At 47.6% G+C, this 12,292-nt stretch overlaps 2 protein-coding genes across 2 annotated transcripts in view; one reads left to right on the forward strand and one right to left on the reverse strand.

The window, feature by feature from the left end:
- The window catches only part of CPED1 (cadherin like and PC-esterase domain containing 1), a 337,576-nt gene that overhangs the window by 302,662 nt on the left and 22,622 nt on the right, over positions 1–12,292 (reverse strand). Inside the window, exon 5 of the mRNA XM_013005960.2 lies at positions 5,008–5,043. Coding sequence (XP_012861414.1) covers positions 5,008–5,043 — 36 coding nt within the window. The remainder of the gene's footprint in view (positions 1–5,007; positions 5,044–12,292) is intronic.
- The window catches only part of LOC105979059 (60S ribosomal protein L27-like), a 4,625-nt gene continuing 4,243 nt past the window's right edge, over positions 11,911–12,292 (forward strand). Inside the window, 2 exon segments of the mRNA XM_045288897.1 lie at positions 11,911–12,003; positions 12,006–12,289. Coding sequence (XP_045144832.1) covers positions 11,914–12,003; positions 12,006–12,289 — 374 coding nt within the window. The 5' untranslated portion in view covers positions 11,911–11,913.

The following is a 12,292-nucleotide window of genomic DNA, read 5'->3' on the forward strand; positions in this document are numbered from 1 at the left end:
GTTAAATTGCCTTCCTAGTCCCGATTTTTGACATCTTAGAAATATTGCAGAGTCAGTCATAGTGAATTATGTTTTAATTTTCCCCTATAAGAATGTAAAACAGCCCCCACCCTCCACTGGTGAAGTGTACACTTATTTTAGAGAATTTAAGAAGTAAGGTAGATGTAACTTTCTAGAATGCATACCATACATATTTTGTTCATAGAAATAACCTGTAATTTCAGGACAGCACAGAGTCTCAGATTTCCTTGTTGTCTAAGCATGGCCTCCAAAGGCTCTCCACTATCAAATACAGCTTAGGGTACCCCAAGTCTGGATCTCAACATGCCAGGGCTACATATGCTTACACATATCTACTAACCGTAGTATGGATTGTGATGAGTTGTATGAGCCGCAAATGGAATGATTTAAAAAAAAAAAAAAAAGGAGTCCTGCTGATCTACTTCTGAATAACCAGAGAAGCTACCCTGGACCCCTAGGGTCCCTCTGCGTTAGCCTCAACTCCTCCACAGCAACTGGTACCATTTTCCCTTTGGCCACTTACAGTGCAATGGCTTTCTCCTATGGCTCTGCTGGCCTGAGTTTATTTGCGGGGCTACAATCTTACAAAGAGATTGATTAGTCTACTCCATAGTAGGATGTACAAAACCTTTGTAGGGACTGGTTGATTGCTGCGAAAATTAAATGGCTGCAGCTTACCAAGATGATTGGTCAATTCTTGGTCTTAGTGGGAGGTCCCAGCTTACAAAAAGGCCAGTCCCACAGAGGTTGAGGAAGTCCTTCCTACCAAGAACCAAAACCCAGAGCCGGACACACCTTTTGGAGCCTGGGTTCCTGTGGTGAGAGCCTTTTAATCCCAGGAGACAGAGAGTGCTGTGATACCACAGGTGACATGACAGGGTGGGAATCAGGAGACTGTTGTGACACGGCGGTGTTCACCTCCCAGTTCCCAGAGAGGGGTGGCTTCAGTGGGCTTGCAACCCACGGAGCAAGAGACCTTGCCGGTAGAGTGAGGTACAGCTGGGCAATTGTCTAAAAAGAGGTCCCATAGGACTGAACAGGTCAGAGGCTGAGAGCAGGGCCAGGGGCGGGCCATGATCAAGGGTAAGACCCAGGGGCAGGTGCGGCAGTGAGCCCGAGAGAGGAGTCTGCCTGTGGGCATGGCCAAGAAGAAACCGAAGTTGTTTTGGTTGGAAGCTGTCCTGATTGGCAAACTATATCCTGTCTCCCGAATTGTATCTTGTGAACCTCCAATTAGAGCCTCAAGCCAGTTCATTCTCGGAAGAGATATGAGTTTGTAAAATGTGAGTGTAATGGAATGATAACTGCAAAAAAAGCACGTGTCAAATTCCTGGAACGAGAGACTCGGAAGAGGTGTAGTGAAACCCTTCAAAGGAGAATGAGGGGAGTGACTGGATTATGCTTGGACTGTGGAGAGCAGCACACCTTCACAGCTCAGCAGTCACTACCATCTTTGAGCCCGGCACCACGGTTTCTGACTCTGCTGATCAAGAGATTAGTTTGCTATGCAACACACATGCCAGCCTTGTTCTCCAAGAAGGAGTTTACGTGTCCAGTAGGGTGTCGGCCTGTTAGTTTTCTCATTCCAGTGATTGTTCTTCTACAAATATGGGCCTGTCCTGGTTACCTTTCATCAGAAATGAGTGAATTGGGAAGAATCAATTGGAAGCCCTACATTCAGCTGGAGCCTGATCCTGAGCTGTGGTCTATTATTTCCCTAATAAATTCATCCTCATGACTATGGGCTGGGAATTCTCGGGGGCCATCACAATGAACTTATGAACACAGTTGACAAGTGCAGGGTGATGTGGGGAGGACAACTGGTCATAAGGGTGAACAAGTTGCGGGGTGGAGATACGTCTGATGTCTCCGTCACAGGAATCAGCTTTGTGTTTCTGGGGAGGCTCTGTCTTCCTCACGAATTTAGATGGCTTCTGACACTTCTAGGTTATAGCCTTTTCCACAATTTCCACATTCATACATGATTTATTTAATGTCTGCGTTTCCAATAATCTGCATTCTCTCGGGCCTTAACCTGCTTCTGTTGGCTATCATTGTGTATCCAGTGCTGAGCTTAATGCCAGACTCTAATAAGAAGGAAGGAAGGCCTAAACGCAAAGGTTGAGCTACTGGTTTATATCTGCATGCCTTTTATTCGACTATCACCGGAAGGATTTTATTCACCATCGCGTGAAGGATTCCACTAGAGAAGTCTCAGGAGATGCCTCACACCTACAAGTGAAGCCGCAGAACATCCAAGACCTCCTCAGACCCATTGGTTCTCTCGTCGACTTCATCTCAACCGGTCATTCTGGAAGCCACGCTGGGGGTTTTGTCAGGCCCAAACAGCCCCACCTCTGAAAGCAAAACAGAAGATATTCCATTCTCTCGTTACATGCCTATCTTTCCAGTTCTTCCTGTTTCCTCCCCAGACATCCGTTCAACCTGCTCACCCCAACTTTTCTCCCCCTCCTTCATCTCCCCCTTCTCTCTCTCCGCGGCTCAGATTCCATGATGCAGCAACTTCATACAACCTATCAAATCTCCTCCCACCACTCACTTCTAAGACACCCACCAGACAAGGCGTCTCACACAAGAAGACACAGAGAGGGTGAACAAGAGACCCACGCTTGCTAGTAAGCATCCACCAGGAGTTAGAGGGCACGCTGAAGGGCCAGGTGCGTGGGTGGGGGTTGGGGGTTTCAATGGCTGACGTTTTCAGAAATAGTTCACCAGGCCTTTCTTCTGAGGATCCACTTGATCGGCTCATACCCCCTTTTGGGTCAGCAACCCAGAGTTCACTGTGTGCTCCACCTAGACAGTCCTAGAGGCAGAGCCAAGAACTGGCCACCCCCATCTAGAAAACACTGTGAGTTGTTTCACCCACAGGGCACATATGAGCTGCAGATGGCTCAGGGATATGTCACATCTATAAAACATGAAGCCTGTAGTCGGAATCAGCCCTGAGAACACTGGGGGCCACCTACAGTGCTCCACACAGACCATGCTGGCCCCACACCTTGCCTTTGTAAAGGGCTCCAGGGCCCAGAGCTGGTGCCACTGAGGGTAGGAAAGGTGAGGAGAACAGGGAGGAGGGGAGCAGGCTACAAGACTCCTGCTGGCCAGCCGGGAAGTGGGGGAAGGCAGGCGCTCTCCCAGTCTCCTTGGTCTCTGACTGCCAGGCTGCACAGTCACACTGGGAGGAGCTTTCCCCCTGCCAAGGCCAAGTCTCACAGGTCGCATACCTCTTGGGAGCCAAGAGAAAAGCCCAGAAAAAGCAAAACCACCAGACCAGTTCTGCCTGGCCCTCCTCTGTCCATCCGTACATTCTCCAGCTGTGAAGGCTGACCTTCCCGGGCTGTCGGGCTGCCTCCCCCTTTCCCCACAGCCTGGCTGCTCCCCCTTCCTTGTCTCCCTCTCCTCGCTGGTTTAAAGTCAGCGGAAGCACTTCTTCCAGCCCCAACCAATCCCAGACGGATGTCCTTGAGGCACAGCTGAGGGTCACCAGGGTCTTGTTTATGGAGAGAACGGACACCCTCCCCTACCCCTGGGGGTTAAGAAAACAAAGGGGTTGCCAGCCCTGCTGGTCTTCAGGACTGTCTTCAAAGGTCTCCTTAGAGGAGCTAGAACTTGAAGTGAAAAGACAGGAAAGGAATGTATCCGGCCTTGTCCTTTGGCACACTGATTTTACTTCTCATTTCAGAGTCCACCACCCCACTGCGTTACTTGTTTGCTTCCTCCCATGTCCTCAGCCTTCCTCTGCTCCCTCTCCCCTCCTTCCCTTACCCTCGTCTTCTCGGCCTTTCACATAGACTCTGCAGCCCAGAGCCCGTCGCCTTGGAGGAAGGCGTGAGTTACACTCTGCCCCAAAATCTTGTGCCTGAGTGCTGCCTGCAGTGCAGGCTCTGCTGTGGACCCTTCCAAGTCCCTTCTAGCCCTTGCAGCCTTATCACAAGTCGTTAAAGGACATCCATAATGATGACAGAATAGAAGAGATGAGCCACAATTATGGAATAACAAGTAGAGGACAAGGAGACCTTGTTCTTTTGACAAATGTTGAAATAATAGCAGGACTCTGTCCCCTGGTGCCAAAACAATGAGTTAATTCAGTAATGTGGACTTAAAATAGTAAGCCCTTGCAAAGGCAATGCCGTTGGAAAGAACGCTGGGTCATGACAACAATACCTCAGCAGCATACACTTGACCGAACATTTTCATGAATGCCAGAGCCCTGAAAGGAGCCCTGGTGGTGTAGTGGTTACGAATTGGGCTGCCCACCACAAGGTCAGCAGTTCAAAACCACCAGCCGTTCAGCAGAAAGCTCAGGCTTTCTACCCCCAATAAGAGTTGCAGTCTTGGAAATGCACAGGGGCAGTTCTATCCTGTCCTATCAGGTCACTGTAAATCGGCATCGACTTGATAGCAGCCAATGTGGGTTTTGATTGGAGAGCCTTCAAACCTCAGATTGAGGGTTGTCCTGCAGCACACCAGGGCTTTCTGAATGCCAGGCCCCCGCCTTTCTTATTATCAGCACTCATGAGTTACACCATCGATTTTATTACTGCACAAAGGCATTTAACTCTGTGGATCACAACAAAGTAGGGGCAACATTGAGAAGTGTAGGAACCTCAGGCCCATTGCACCCATCCAGAACCTTGGACCACGGTTGGACTAAGAGGCAGTCTTTCAAACAGAACAAGAGTGTCACATGAATTAACATAGGGAAAATGCATCACAGCTATACTTTTCCACCGTACTAATTCAGTATGTTTGTATGCTGAGCGAATCATCTGAGAAGCTGGACTAGATGAGGAAAAACTTGGCATCAGGATTGGAGCAAGGCTCATTGACAACCTGTGATGTGCAGATGACAATGCTGCTTGTTGAAAAGGATGAAGACTTGAAGCACTTTGTGGGAGTTACATAATCTGGTGTCAATTTGAGAGGATTAGGAGTGAAGCAGTGGAGTCTAGTCTGTCAATGGACTCATAGCCAATGGGACCTCTGTGTAGGCATGGCCTTCTCCTGAGGATTCTGGGAACTCCTGTATTTTTTTCCAGAGGCAGGAGACACCTCTCTCTCTCTGCTCACTCCCTGAGAGACACTCTATTGACAAGAGAGCTGTCACTACGCTGATAGACCCAGTGCCCTGGGAACTGGAGGAGCTACAGGGATAAGATGCTTCTACCACCATGGGATCCAAAAGACGTTGCACCCACTGGCCTGTGATCTTCCTGCATTTGGCATCATTGCATGTATTTTGTGAGTCTGAAGAGGACTTTATACATTGGTATCGGACATATGGGCTGATATTGGATTTATGGACTTGATCTGGACTGGGCTCAGACGTTTTCTCAATATTCAATTGTTCTTCTATATAAACCTTTCTTACATACATATGAGTGTCTAAGGAATTAGTTTCTCCAGTCTACCCAGACTAACACGCACTTGCTTCAGGATGGAAATGAAGGACTACAGCCTTCAGTGTAGATTATAACTCACTGGAAAGAAAAATTAAATACTGGCAACTGGAGCAATAGACAACATCAGGATAAACAAAAAGGACTGAAGTTGTCAAGGACTTCATCTTGCTTGACTCCACCGTCCATGCTCATAAAAGCAACAGTCGAGAAATCAAGTGACATATTGCATGGGGCAAATCTGCTGCGTAAGATCTCTTTAAAGTGTTGAAGAGCACAGATGTCGCTTTAAGGACTGAGGTACATCTGACTCGAAACGTGTTATTTTGAATCACCTCATATGCATTTGCAAATGCAAGTTGTACATTGAGTAAGATAGACCACAGAAGAATTGAGGCGTTTGAATTAGGTGCTGGCAAACAACACTGAAAGTGCCATGGACTGCCAGAAAAACAAGCAAGTCTGTCTTAGAAGAAGTACAGCCAGAATCCTCTTGAGAAGCAAGGATGGTGAAACTCTGCCTCATGTATTTTGGACTTTCTATTAGGGGAGATTAGTCCTTAGAAAAGGACGTCATGTTTGGTCACCAAAAATTGAAGAGACCACGGATGGACACAGCAGCTGGCACATGGGCTCAAACAAGATTGTGAGGATGATGCCGGGCTGGGCAACGTTTTATTCTGTTGTGCATATGGTTGATATGAGTTGGGCCCAACCAGACAGGATGTAACCTACTGGTTACATGTTGGACTGCTAACTGCAAGGTCAGCAGTTTGAGACCACCAGCTACTTCAAGGGAGCACGTCAGGGCTTTCGACTCCCATTAAGTGTTACAGTCTCGGAAACTCACAGGGGCAGTTCTATCTTATCCAATGGGGTCGCTAGGAGTTGGCCTTGGCCCAATGGCAGTGAGTTTTTTTGAGTTGAGATGGCGTATACCAACAACACACCCTCACTTGCAAATGCACACTAACACCTACTATCTTTCCAATAGCAGAGCTCCAAATCCTTGGACTCACTGATGAGGATGTCTGTTTCTACCCTAATTAAATCGGACCCTGCATTTCACCATAATGCCCAGGTGTTAAAAAGCAAACAAAGACACGAAGGCAGTCTGAGCTCCTCTAAGGTCACAACCCAGGGCTAAACAAATGCTCTGCCACTGAGTGGGTTTCAACATCTATCGAGGGTTTCTAAGAGCATAAACCTTTACAGCCACAGAAGTCTGATGGGTTTGAACCACAGACCCTGAGGTTAGCAGCCCAGTGCCTAATCCTCAGTGCAACCAGGGTCCTTTTCTTTTGAGGGAAGAGGCGTCAAAACCAGTAGCTCAAGGCTTGTCCCTGTGAGGTGGATGTCAGACACATATGTCTCCACCCTCTTTCTTTCTTTTTCTTTCTCTCTTTCTTTCTTCCTTTCTTTTTTTCTTTCTTTCTTCCTTCCCCAATTCTGACACCCCACAGCCTTTCAAATTGGCTGCTGAATTTGAAAATGTTTTGCAATGGTCATAGAGAATTGATAGACAGAAATAGCATCATGGGGTTTATTAGGGAAGCAACCAGTTTCACTTGAGGGTCAGCAATGTGTCAGGAGCATTATCTATCCGAGAGAGCCTCTTCTCAGTAGTGCCTGCAGGCACACACCTAGCCCCCACCATCCTGTGGCCCAACTCAGCCCTGCTCTGCCAAGTGTTAAAAGGGGCTTTTCACTCTGCCAATAAATGCCTACAACCACCCCATGCCACCAGCAAGCTTCCTGCTCTGAGGCACCACCTGGTCCATTAGTACTGTACAAAGTTTGACTATTGTCCTCTGCAACCCCCTCGGTGGCTCAATTCTTGCTTAAAAAAAAAAGTTGGCACAAAACAGCAACACTCTTATAATTCTATAACAGAAGCACTATTTCCAGAGCAAAGAATAAGACATTCTCTGATATCTGATACCAGATTTTCATGTCCCTAAACTCTATAATCCTTCCTGTATGGGATGGATTGCTTTGCAAAATAGCAGTTGGATTTCTTCTGCGAAGGACTGGACAAGTGAGTTCCTCTTCCTAGAGGTCTGCAGTACCCAACTGGTTGAGCAGAAGGCCAGGTTCAAGAAGAAACCATGTCTTCTAACATGACAGGTTGCTCTGACCTTCTTAGGAAAGCAGAAGGTGTTAGAATAAAGGAAGACGTGGGGTGGGGGTCGCTGTTTGAGGAGAAGAGAGTTTAAGAATCCAATAAAACATACGGAAGAATCCAAAGACTGCCGACAGATACAGGGACCCCTTCAGTGGGCACACAGCATGGATTTATATTAGGGTGCACCCATTTATTCATTCAACGTGTGATGGGCCAGGCATTGCGTAAACTTGATCCCTGCCCTAACCCAACCGTCAGTAATTTGTTAGAAACTTTTATGCTACTGCTAGGCTTCACAGAGAGCAGTTACATTGTGACCAATGCTTTCTTGTTTTGTTTCGGATTTTTCTAGGCATTGTTCTTGGGAACACACGCCCATCATTGGATGATGAGGCCTCCTCCCATTCCATTTATGCCACAAGCACACACAAAAAGGAGCTTCCTTGTAAAATGTCATTTTCTATTAAGAACAGGAGACAGTGCTCGCATCTTGAGGTTCCTATTTCGACAGTTCATCTGCTTTCCAGCAAAAACATGTGCTTCAAGCAGACCGGGTATTGCTTTAACCATTGTTTATTTAAAAGAAAAAGCTTAAATGTAACTCCTTTCCCCTATCCTCATCTACTCTTTTGCTCCCCAAAATGAATTCTGCCCCAACTCTATCTGCTTTCAAGATAGCATTTGTAGTACTAAGACACTTGAGTAAATAGACTTGGCTTGTGGGATGGGAAGTTGCAGATGCTTTATTAACATTTTATTAATGGGTGGAGAAGAGAATAACGGAGATAATAACGAGGAGGGGAGTGGAAGGAAATCCATTCAAACTTTCTTCTGCCCTCTGGGTTGTCCAGATGGGAAGATTTGTGGCTCAATATGAAAGTCGACCTTCTGGCTGCTGCTCCACTAAGAACAGGTAGTTGTTGCACTACGACAGAAAAGTTAATTTCCTGTTTCACTTGTTTTTCCCGAAGCATTTGTGCACTTTGGCTAACCTAATGCTAGGCTTTCCACTAGGGAAGAACGAGGCTGTGGGCTGAAGCTACTGGAATGCTATTATCTTTCTTATTGCTTATTAAAGATACAGTAAAATGTCGAGAGGCAACTCGATTGTCACAGCCCAGTATTGGACTCCTAGTGGCGTTTGGAACCATAACAGCACATCTTGGCGTTTGTCGTACATAACACGCTTAGCTTTTTAATGAAAAAAAGGAAGTACTTCCAGAAATCACATTTACAGTGCACAGACGCATTCTGTTCCCTCAAGAGGTGCCACGTGCGATCAGAAACCATTCTCGAACTAAAGGCAAGGGCCCCGAGGCCCCAAGGGCACCTCCTTGGTGCTGCTCTGACATGTGTGACTGTGTGTGCCTTTTGTGTTTTGGGGCCCCCCTGTGTGTTTTTTTGTGTGGAGACTCTGTTATAAAATTGATCTGTACATTTCTGTTCTGTCCTAAAAAAAAGTTCTTGATATTAGCCTTCAGGATGTGACCATGCAGATTCCCCTGCCTCTCTGATCATCTCATTTCGCTTCCATGTGCTCTTAACCACGGTGTCTAATTTGATTTCACGTCATCTCTGTGGGAGGTTTTCCAGTCGCACTCCAGAAACGAAAACAAACCAAAACCCACTCCAGGCGATCGAGTTGGTTCAGCTCTAGAGCGACCCTACAAACAGGGTCGAAGCGGCTCTGTGAGTTTCCAAGGGTGCTGTTCTTGACAGTAGAAAGCCTTGGAGCAGCTGGAGGTTTGGGACTGCTGATATCGAAGCTAGCAGCCCACCGTGTAGCCACTATGCCAAGGAATATCAACCACCAAGACATCATTGGTCCATGGTTACCCAACTGGTCAGCACTGGAACTCGGAGTCCTGACCAGTGCAGGAGGAGAGGGTAAGGAGGTCACCGCGTGCGATCAGGTTCAGATACACGGATATGTAACAGGTGGCTTCAGTAAGTCCAGAATACCGTGTCCCCTCCCCTAGCAGCGAACCCCGGTGCTCAAGTCAAAACATGCAGGAAACACCAAGCCCCTGGAGAAGATTATCCTTTGGGTAAATTCCATTTCCTTCTCAAGGGTCCTCCATCCATTCTAGCTGGGCTACCTCTCCCTTGCCTGATGCTCCCAGACACAAAGTGGCCACTGTATCCAGAGCCCTTTCCCAAGCAGCACCAGAAAATACTTCTGACAGCAGGGACCAGCTGCAGTGTGTCAGACTCGGTTGTGAGGGGTGTTGTAAGAAATTGGTTAGTTACGGAAATTGGGGGGTGATTTATCTCTTATAAGTCAAGGAATGTGTGCTGCACGTTCACCATGGGACGAAAGTAGCATACACACCCAGAGAGGTCCAGGGAAGGTGCTTCTGTCTACCCTGTGACAGAGGAGAAGTGATCAAGAACAGCGGTCACTGGACAAGCAGCCTTCTGGGTTTGACTGAGCAAAATATGATGAAGGAAGCATATAAGCTGAGGACCAAATGCATGGCCTGTGTGTGCCGTCTAGAAGCAATACAACGGGACCCATCCCAGGTTCTTCTTGTGGAAGAGGCTCCTACTCAGTTACGTAGGGAAAGGGAGGGCACGAAGGCTCTGGGAAGAAGACCCCCAGAGCTCACCAGCAGGACTTCACGCCAGTTCACAGACGAGGAGACAAAAGATTAGAAGTGTTAGATGAAATGGGACGATGATCCTCAAACTAGTTAGTGATGTCGTTCGAATCTGAACTAACACCTAACTCCAAAGTTCCTGATTGTGCCCAAACCTTTTGAGGTGCAGTCCATGAACATGGCCCTTCTAGCCATAACTCCGTCTGTGCTGTATTATAATTCTTGACGTTCTATGTGTGGTCATTATCCCATTTTGGAGAGAGTTCTCTGCTATACGAATGGACAAGATTAAGGTGGGATTGTCCTGACCTTGGTAGAGGATATGAACCAAGTCACACCCTTTGGGGTATGGTCTGCTGAAAGACAAGATCCACACCTCCATCAAAACTGGTCCTCTGTGCAGAAGAGACACAGAGAGAAACCCCAGGCCCATCGGAAACTGAGCCCATTTGAGATCTCTGTGTGCGGTGGCAAAGGCCAAGACCAGAGGCACTGGAGCCCCTGGTATGAGGACCATAGGGCAGATCAGTGGAGCCAGGTTGAGATCAGAGGCCAAGGCAGGAAACCACGAGACAGAACAGAGTAGCCACACTGAGCCTATGGGACTATGAGGCAGAGCAACAGGTGGGGTCTTCCTGCTCCATGAAGGCAGAGACCATGTGACTGAGAGGTTGAGGATCAGAGAGAGATTCGGCTGCTGGCTGAGCAATGGTGTTGCTGTGGACCAATACCTGTTTCCTTAATGTTTACTGATTCTAACTTATGGTAACCTCTCACTTCTACTATTAAAGCCCCGTAATTGTGCATAGTATTTGTGAGTTCTGTGTGGCTATGGCAACGAATTATTGAACTCAACATAGATGTAGTCAAGGCAGGTCTGGCACCTGCCACGTGGCAACAGGAAAGCCAGAGGAGGTCAGATACGGCCAGGCCTGGGCCAGTTTTAAGCACATTTGCTGCTCTGGTCGTGTGCAGTTGGGATGACTCCAACTCATTGTGATCCCATACGAGAGAGGAGAATTGTCCCCATTGGTTGCTCAGCTGTAACCCTTACAGGAGCAGGTCACTAGGTTTTCTCTTTTGTGGAATCACCAGGTGGGTTCAAAGAACTGACCTTTCAGTCTGCAGCTGAGTTTTAACCACTGCAGCACCAGGCTGGCTGCTTTTCTGGTTGTGAGGCACTCTTGAGTCAAGCCCAACACCAAGCGACCTATGTACAACAGGGTGATTCACTGTTGGGTCCTATGCCATCCTCAATGGTCTGCCCGTTGCTGAAGCTTCTGTGCCAATCCATCTCCTTGAGAGCCTTCCTCTTTTTTGCAGAAACTCCACAGCATACCGAATGCTGATTATGCTCTCAACTAGACTGCTTATTCAGTAAACCTAACAGGTTTGGGTTTGGAATCTTCACTAAGTATTTTAGTTTCCTGGTGCCACTGTGAGGAGCCCTGGTGGTATGGTGGTTACAGAGTGGGCTACTTAACTGAAAAGTCAACAGTTTGAAACCACTAGCTGCTTTGCAGGAGAAAGATGAGGCTTTCTATTCCAACAAAGAATTGCAGTCTCAGAATCCCAAATGGGCAGTTCTTCCCTGTCCTATGGGGTCACTATGCATCATAATCAACTGGATGACAGTGAGAGGGAGTGCAATTGCATCAGAAATGCCACAAGTAGGAGGCTTCAAAGAATAGGAATTTAGTCCTTTCTGTTGTCGGCCCGAGAGCCTGTTGTCGAAACGGGCAAGTTCATGAAACCCGGGAAGGTGGTGCTGGTCCTGGCGGGACGCTATTCGGGACGCAAAGCCGTCATCGTGTAGAACATTGACGATGGCACACCTTGGACCGCCCCTACAGCCACGCCCTGGTGGCTGGAATCGAGCGATACCCCCGCAAAGTGACAGCTGCCATGGGCAAGAAGAAAATTGCCAAGAGGTCAAAGATCAAGTCTTTTGTGAAGGTGTATAACTATAATCATCTCATGCCCACGAGGTACTCCGTAGACATCCCCTTGGACAAAACTATCGTCAACAAGGATGTCTTCAGAGATCCTGCTCTTAAACGCAAGGCCCGTCGGGAGGCCAAGGTCAAATTTGAGGAGAGGTACAAGACAGGCAAAAACAAGTGGTT

This window comes from Echinops telfairi, unplaced genomic scaffold, assembly GCF_000313985.2.
Source record: "Echinops telfairi isolate 266 unplaced genomic scaffold, ASM31398v2 ScPeMD7_23;HRSCAF=83, whole genome shotgun sequence".
Lineage (NCBI taxonomy): Eukaryota > Metazoa > Chordata > Mammalia > Afrosoricida > Tenrecidae > Echinops > Echinops telfairi.